Genomic DNA, 8,457 nt, shown 5'->3' with positions numbered 1-8,457 from the left:
TCTGTGAGATCCCCCAGATCCTCAAGCTCTCTTGCTCAGAATCAAATCTCAGGGAAGCTGTGTTTCTCATTTTTACTTTCAGTTTAGCCTTTGGGTGCTTTGTTTTCATGGTTGTGTCCTATGTGCAGATCTTCCTTGCTGTGCTGAGGATGCCCTCTGAGCAGGGAAGACAGAAAGCCTTCTCCACATGCCTCCCTCACCTGGCCGTGCTCACCCTGCTTGTCATCTCTGGCTTTTTTGCCTACCTGAAGCCCCCCTCTGTCTCCTTCCCATCCATGGACCTGATGGTGGCACTTCTGTACTCGGTACTGCCTCCAACACTGAACCCTATTATATATAGCATGAGGAACAGGAAGGTCAAGGATGCAGTGAGGAAAGTGATTACTAAATGTGTTTCAAAAGCTGTGAACTGCCCATCTTTTGGAATTCATATAATGCAATCCAGCTTTTTTCTAAATCAAGCTCTCTTTTGTTGACTGTTCTGTTCATTTTATATGTGTAATTCATTATTATTCTTTATATATATATACTGTAATGTTTTTCACTAAAATATCATTAGTCAAATCAATTCCTACTCAGTTTGTACCTTTCTAGTGTAGCCCATACACACTGTACATAACGAACCAGGCTCTCTGTGAAGCTTAACTGAATAAAGAACATGCAGTGACTCTGTCTGTCCTTCCTTTGGAGCTGACGGGGTCGGATGTTCTCAGAAACTCACAGTCCAGAAGGAAGCACACGGCTGTTCATCAGAATGTACAGTGATTTCCGCCTGCAACAGCTGATGGGCCATCCCTGGGCTTCTGGCTGGGGTCTGTGCTTTCAGGCTCACATCTGCCAGGGCCTCTGAGAGGCCAGCAGTAGCAACAGGTTTGCACGTTGGTTGTCAGGTACCTCTTACTCATTTCATTTCATAGTTGTGTCCTATGTGCAGATCTTCCTTGCTGTGCTGAGGATGCCCTCTGAGCAGGGACGGCTCAAAGCCTTCTCCATGTGCCTCCTTCACCTGGCCGTGCTCTCCCTGCTTGTCATTGCTGCCTTTTTTGCCTACCTGAATCTCCCCTCCATTTCCTCCCCACTCCTGGATCTGACTGTGGCAATTCTGTGCTCAGTGGTTCCTCCAACACTGAACCCTATTATATACAACATGAGGAACAGGGAAATCAAGTGTGCTCTCAGCAAGGTGTTGCAATACGCATTATTTCAGCTTCAATAAAGTGCACATCTTCCTCACAAGATTCCCAGTGATGGTTCTTTATGTTTTAAGCATTTTTGGTTGTTTGACTGTGTGTGATATAGCAACCTGCAAAAAAATGTTATTGAACTTATAATTTATTTCACTTATTTCCTACCTACTTTCCATTTTCTCACTCCAAGAGCTCATGTAAACATGGAACCAGATTCCTCGAATAGGTTAAAGGTTTCATAAAAAGCTTTAAATATAGTCTTTTCCTTTTCTCTTCTCTCTTCCTCCCTTGTCTGGGTCTGGGGGAGGTACAGCCACAGACAGCAGCACAACATGCTCTTTTCATTCCTGCTCTCTTCACACTGCCACAGTGCTCTAAATTAATCTGAACTGTGAAAGCCTGAAGGTCTTGTTGGTCTCACGACAGTCCTGTTTTCTCTACAGCAGCACTCCGGAGCTGCTGTCAGTAGCCGGCAATACGAATGGCTGTGTCAGAGCTGGTCTCCTTGCTGGCACTGCCATAACAAGACGGCCCCATCAGAGCAGGGCCAGAGAACTGGAGGCCTCTTCCAAAGCTGGTGTAAGGAATATACCTCAGGAGCTACTGCCTGAGAAGACTTCGAGATCTTCTGGTTCTCTTCACTAAGTGATAATGATAGTTTCACGAGTCACAAGGAGATCTTAAAGGTCTCAAGGCAATGCTGTGGTTTAGAATTTGTTGTGTTAAAGCTATTTACTAAGACTGACCAATAATAATAATAATAATAATAATAATAATAATAATAATAATAATAATAATAAATGCATTATGATTATATAGATCTATATTTGTATATATACACATGCAAACATACAATATATTTTCACATATATATGACATTTGCAGTTGTAAAAAGATATGCATAGATACTAATTCATATGCATATCTGTTTACAAGTCAGGACCTGCTGCAGGGGTTTTAACAGCCATAGGGTTCACTGTAGGAGATGAAGCAACTGTTGGGCTGTTCCAGGACTTAGAGCAACTGCAGAGCTCATTGCCAGAGCTGGAATCACCACAGGACCTGTCACTGAAGTTGGAGCCGCCACTGGGCTCATCGGAGGGCCTGGAGTGACCACAGGGCTGTACCTCCTGGCATAGTGCATCTTTCTTGGGAAGAATTTGATTCATTTTCTTATCACAATGTTTGGAACAGCCGTGGGGAACTGAATCCCTTTTCAACCCCAGGGTTTTACATCTGGAGATGAGACACCTGCACTGACTTCCTCGGCTGAATGATGGCCCTGCAAAGGGGAATTCAGATGGTCCCTGTCCTTGTCTGCATGTCTTTTTTATTAAGGGTCAGGAGAAGAGCTTTCCAGATGAGGCATTTCCACTTCTGCTAGGCAAACACAATCTGTTAGGACAAACTGATACAGTAAAAGAGTTAATCTCAAAATCAAAAGTTAGTTACGTGGGCCCATAAACAAGTAGGATGTGTAGTTAACATAAAGGAAGAACATCCTGCATAATAAAGGAAGCATTGCCCAAGAAGCTGTCCAGGACCAGGCAACTTCTATCAAACATGACAGGGTAAAAAGGACAGAGCGAGGAAGACTTTGAACCTTCGCGAGAAAGACATCTGACTTCATCCCCACGAACACTGAAGGGAGTCCACCCACTACAAACTGTGCATGTGCCAGAGGGAGAGGCAGTATGTAAAAGAGTTACTGGAAACAGTGAATAAGTAGTTGGGCTCCAGGAAATTTATTGAATATGTATGAGCTTGGCTTTGAAATATGTAATGCTTCTGCTTGCTGGTGTGCAAGGCAGATGGAGTGATCCCCCTTTGCACCCGACACCCACTAAATGCATTCCTGTTTTATAACTTCACACTGGGTCATAGAGTTTATTCCTGAGGTCAATTTGGTGGCCCAGATGGAACCAGCTCTATTCAGCAGCAGGACCAGCTGAGAGGGGGGACACATTTGGCGCACCCTGAGATTTCTCTGAAGGACTCCCTTCCTCACCTGATCACTGCAGGGACAGACAAGGACCATCCATAGGCAGACCAGGTACGTGTATGGCAAGGGGAGCCCATAAGTCCTGAGGAGACATCCTACTCAGGGTTCAGCCATCCATGCTGCCCTTAGGGAGGTGAGCTCATGGCTTAGGTTGCCAACTGGGGTAACAAGACTCTTTGGGGGAATACCTGTTAAAGGGACATGTAAGTCATAGGCATGGAAACAAGAGCATGTGCTCTCCCCCAGTAGGCTGGCAATAGGACGGACCTAGGCTGGCCTCTCCTATGGGTATGGGATATAGTGGATATCCTGTCAAATGGTAACCTGGGTTCTCCTTGCTGTAATGATGAGGCTTGTAGATTGTGTGGCCAGTATTATCATCTGCTGTAAGTGTTTGGAACCGTGAGTCAATCTGTCTCTGGGAAAAACCTTAAAGGTTGCAACTGGTCAACCAGGGTACGAGCGTTATTAAGATTCCAGCTAGAAGACATTGTCAGCATTGTGTACTATGAATAAGCCATGGATTTTGATCTAAGTGTCAGAGTGACTGTGGTGTGAGTGAGACACAGCACAGCTGTGGGACAATTGCCGAGTCCCGATCTGAGTTTCCTCCCTCCTGCGAGGGAAATGGCCAGAGATGGACGAAGTGAAAGACTCTGTGTTGTCTGTCCACTCGTATGTACTTTCTGCTTGTATGTAAGAAGACGGGAGTTTGTACTCTATAGATTAGGAAGAGGGTCCAGAGGAGCTGCGTACGTTCCACCCGACAAATGAGTGTCAACCCATTTATGTAATCTATGTACTGCTTGTGAGGAACTGTGTGAGGGAGGTGGGTCAATCAGTGCTGCTTCTGTAGCGAAGTGTTTATAACTGAATGATAGGGATTGTTAAGGGAAAGTTATACGGTATTAAGGGTGTTTATGGGAACCGAAGAACTGTATTGTTTGACAAACCTTTTGATGGTAAAAAAAAGTGTAATTGTTAATGGTATGTGGAAGTGTAAATGAGGATACAAGTAGTGGAAAAGTGTACAGAGGAGAAAGAGTTTAAGAAAAAGTGGGTTTGTCTGCACTGACATGAGAGCAACCCTCCTCACCGTTCCCCTGCAAGCAGAGCAGAGCAGAGACACTGTCCCCATGTAGCATGTGGTGCTATTCTACTCACCAAATGGATGAGGTCACAACAGAAGAGGCAGATCTTCCTCTCTGCTCCATCTGTGGCATACTCCAGAGTTCACGGCATTGCAAAGCTATGGCACATCTACATTCTTGCACTGATGACACCTTAGTATGCTCGGGGCTCTCATTTCAATGGTGTCTAAATTAGCCTAGGGTCATGCCAGTTGACAGTAAGCTGGCATATGTTGTCTCATTGTAAGGAGGAGCAAGAAAGTTGACATGGGCAATTATGGACCTGTCAGTCTCACTCCAGTGCCTGGTAAAATTATGGAGATAATGATGGTGGGAGTTATGGAAAAACAGCTGAAGGACAATTCTGTCATTGGTCACAGCCAACAGAAGTCCCCAAGGGGAAGGTCCTGTTTAACTTCAGGTCCTTTTATGACACCGCTATTCATTTAGCTCACCAAGGGAAGCCAGTGATGTTATCCTGGAGGATTGCAGTACAGCTTTTGAAACTATTTTTCACAGCACCCTTCTGGACAGAGTATTCTGCATACGGCTAGACAGAAACAGAACGTGGTGGCTGAGCATTTGGCTATCAGGTCAGGCCCAAAAGATTATAGTCAAGGGTTTTCATCGGGCTGTTAGATGGTCACTGTCAGGTTTCTCCAGCGCACATTTTTAGGGCCCCTTCTCTTTCGTGTTTTTGTGGATGACTGTAATGGGTTAAGTGAAAATCCACCTGCGCCCATGACAGGGGGACAGCCGGCCCACAGGGCCGCTGGCCCAAAAGGAAAGGGAAAAAGAAAAGAAAACAGTGACAACGATCTAAGGAGGCACACTTATTTACTAAATACTATGTCGGAATACAGGATAACACAATATAATACAATATAATACAAATTAAGGCAAACAAATCAAGTAAAATAGGAGAGAGAGTGAGTCCCAAAAACTGAGAGGCCTACTGTAACTCTAGGCGAAATGGCTGGAATTCTCCCACATACTCCCCCCCTGGCTGGCAGGATTCAAGAGAGCAAGTCCAGCCCCAAAGTGAGATTATATAGTGTCCTTGCCTCGTGACTCATCATTGACCGTGGTGTTCTCTGGGATATGTAGTCTTCTTCTGTGAGTAGCACACTCGGTAAAATCATCCATACTTTACATGATGTTATGATGTGGAATACTGGTAGCAAAATTACAAAAGTACAAAACCATGACAATGATTTACATGCAGGACTAGAAGATGTTCTGAGCAAGTTTGCTGATGAGACCAGATGAGGAGGTGCTGTTGCTTCCACTTAGGGTGGAGAGGACTTGCAGAGAGATGTGGACAAGTCAGAGAAGTGGGTACCAGTTGGTACTAAGCACTAAGTTCATAAAGTATAACAAGAACAAGTGCCTGATTATGCAACTGGGTAGGGGCAACCCTGGACACACACTCTGACTGCATACAGGGTACTGGATGGTGGTGTGACTGACATGTAACTATCCGGATCTTCCTCCTTGCCCTTTTTGAACACCAGAGCGTCATTGGTACTACAAAGGTAGTCACAACAGCACCTGAGGATTTTGACTATCCGTGGGATGCTCAAGCCAGCATGCTCCCATTGCTATGTGTCATTAATGTGTTCCAGGTTATGTCTCAGATTAAATAATTATTTGAGAATTTCACTGAGAGATCTGCCCCAAGGAGAGACAGCTCTGCATGGCAGAGGGTGTAGGATGGTCTGGGCAGCTTCCAGGAGCGGTGGGCACCCCCAGGGCTTTGGAACTTCATCTCTGAGCAACTGCAGGATCCTGAGAAACTGGAAGAATATGGGGGGAAGGTCTGCTGTGGCCCTGGTAATCCCATAGAGGCACAAACGACGGCAGCGTGCCAGGGCCTGGCCCACACCTACTGAGCTGTATTCAACACTCTTCAGCATCCTCAAGGGGAAGAGAGCTGGATCTGCTGACAGTGCTGCAGCCTCTGCAACTCCTGGCACAGACCCTGCAGCAGCTCCAAGGCTTTGCTGCACGTCCTGCAGTTGCTCCAAGATCTGGGACAGATCCCGCTGTCACTTCTCCCTTTATAATGAGCTCTGCAGTCACTCTGCAACAGGTCCTGTAGCTGTTCCAAGTATTGCTATAGCAAAATGAAACAAATTCCTCCCAGAGGAGGTGCGCTGTGCCAGCAGGTACAGCCATGTGGTTGCTCCAATCCTTCGAATCAGCCTAGTGGCTGCCCCAGTTTCTGTCACAGGTTCTGTGGTGATTCCAGATAGGGCAATGAGATGCGCTCCTGCAACAGCCCAGCGGCTGCTACAGCTCCTACAGTGAACCCTGTGGCTGTCAAAACCCCTGCCAAAGGTCCTGGAATTGCAAACTTATATGCATACATATTAGTATCTATGCATATATGTTTGCAACAGCATATATTGTCTATATGTGAAAATATACCATATATATAACGTGTATGTTTGCAAATACTTATGTATATGCACTTGTCGTTATGATTACACTTTATTCTCTGTTTCAGAAAGTGGCTTTATTTCAACCCACAAATTCTAAACTGCAGCACTGGCCTCAGTCCCTTACAGATCTCCTTGGGACTCCTGAAATTGACCCAGTCACTCAGTGACGAGCACCAGAAGATCTCAAGGTCTTCTCAGGGAGCAGCTCCTGAGGTACATTCCTTAAACCAGCTCTGGAAGAGGCCTCCAGTTCTCTGGTCCTGCTCTGATGGGGCCCTCTTGTTATAGCAGTGCCAGCAAGGAGACCAGCTCTGACACAGCCGTTCATATTGCTGGCTACTGACTGCAGCCCCGGAGTGCTGCTGTAGAGACAACAGGACCGTCATGAGACACACAAGACCTTCAGGCCTGCACAAATGAGAGGACTTGAGAGCACTGTGGCACTGTAAATAGAGCAGGAATGAAAGGAGCACGTTGTGCTGCTGTCTGTGGCTGTACCTCACCCAGACCCAGTCAATTCAGGAAGAGAGAAGAGTTAAGGAAAAGTCTATTATGAAAGATTTTTAAGGAATCTTTTAACCTATTCAGGGAATCAGGTTCCATGTTTACATGAGCTCTTGGAGTGAGAAAATGGAAAGTAGGTGGGAAAGAAGTTAAATAAAATTTTATTTATAAGTTCAACAACATTATTTTTTTCTGGGTTGCTATATCACACACAATCAAACAATCAAAGATGCTTAAAACAAAAAAGAACATTCACTGGGAATCCTGTGAGGAAGATGTGCACTTTATGAAAGCTGGAATAGTGAATATTACAACACGTTCCTGAGAGCGTGCTTAATCTCCCTGTTCCTCATGCTGTAGATAATAGGGTTCAGTGTTGGAGGAACCACTGCATACAGAAGAGCCACTGTCAGATCCAGGAGTGGGGAGGAAATGGAGGGGGGCTTCAGGTGGGCAAAAAAGGCAGTGCTGACAAATAGAGAGACCACGGCCAGGTGAGGGAGGCACGTGGAGAAGGCTTTGTGCCGTCCCTGCTCAGAGGGCATCCTCAGCACGGCAAGGAAGATCTGCACATAGGACACAACTATGAAAACAAAGCACCCAAAGACTAAACTGACACTAAAAAGGAGCACCACAACTTCCCTGAGGTTGGAGGCTGAGCAGGAGAGCTTGAGGATCTGGGGGATTTCACAGAAAAACTGGTTGACAACATTGCCTTGGCAGAGAGGCAGTGAAAACGTACTGGCAGTGTGCAGCAGGGAATTGAGAAGCCCAGCACCCCAGGCAGCTGCTGCCATGGTGGCACAAGCTCTGCTGTCCATCAAGGTCCCGTAGTGCAGGGGCTTGCAGATGGCAACGTAGCGGTCATAGGACATGATGGTGAGAAGGAAATACTCTGCTGAGATGAGGAAGACAATGAAAAAGAGCTGTGCAGCACATCCTGCGTAGGAGATGGCCCTGGTGTCCCAGAGAACGTTGGCCATGGCTTTGGGGAGAGTGGTGGAGATGCAGCCCAGGTCGAGGAGGGCCAGGTTGAGCAGGAAGAAGTACATGGGGGTGTGCAGGCGGCGGTCGCAGGCTACGGCTGTGCTGATGAGGCCGTTGCCCAGGAGGGCAGCCAGGTAGATGCCCAGCAAGAGCCAGAAGTGCAGGAGCTGCAGCTGCCGCGTGTCTGCCAACGGCAGCAGGAG

At 46.5% G+C, this 8,457-nt stretch overlaps 1 protein-coding gene across 1 annotated transcript; it reads right to left on the bottom strand.

Moving 5' to 3' along the window:
* Positions 1-7,575: 7,575 nt before the first annotated feature.
* LOC140265180 (olfactory receptor 14J1-like) lies at positions 7,576-8,319 on the bottom strand. Its single transcript, XM_072361065.1, has one exon. The coding sequence runs from the start codon at positions 8,317-8,319 to the stop codon at positions 7,576-7,578; it is 744 nt and encodes a 247-aa protein (XP_072217166.1).
* Between the last annotated feature and the right edge of the window lie 138 nt (positions 8,320-8,457).

The sequence above is a fragment of the Excalfactoria chinensis genome, unplaced genomic scaffold, assembly GCF_039878825.1.
Source record: "Excalfactoria chinensis isolate bCotChi1 unplaced genomic scaffold, bCotChi1.hap2 Scaffold_68, whole genome shotgun sequence".
Taxonomy (NCBI): Eukaryota; Metazoa; Chordata; class Aves; order Galliformes; family Phasianidae; genus Excalfactoria; species Excalfactoria chinensis.
Note: the sequence above shows the minus strand (reverse complement) of the source record. Positions and strands in the feature narration are given on the sequence as shown.

Excerpts from the sequence above, each read along its gene's own strand:
- LOC140265180 (XM_072361065.1), bottom strand. The coding sequence starts at position 8,319 with ATGTACTTCTTCCTGCTCAACCTGGCCCTCCTCGACCTGGGCTGCATC.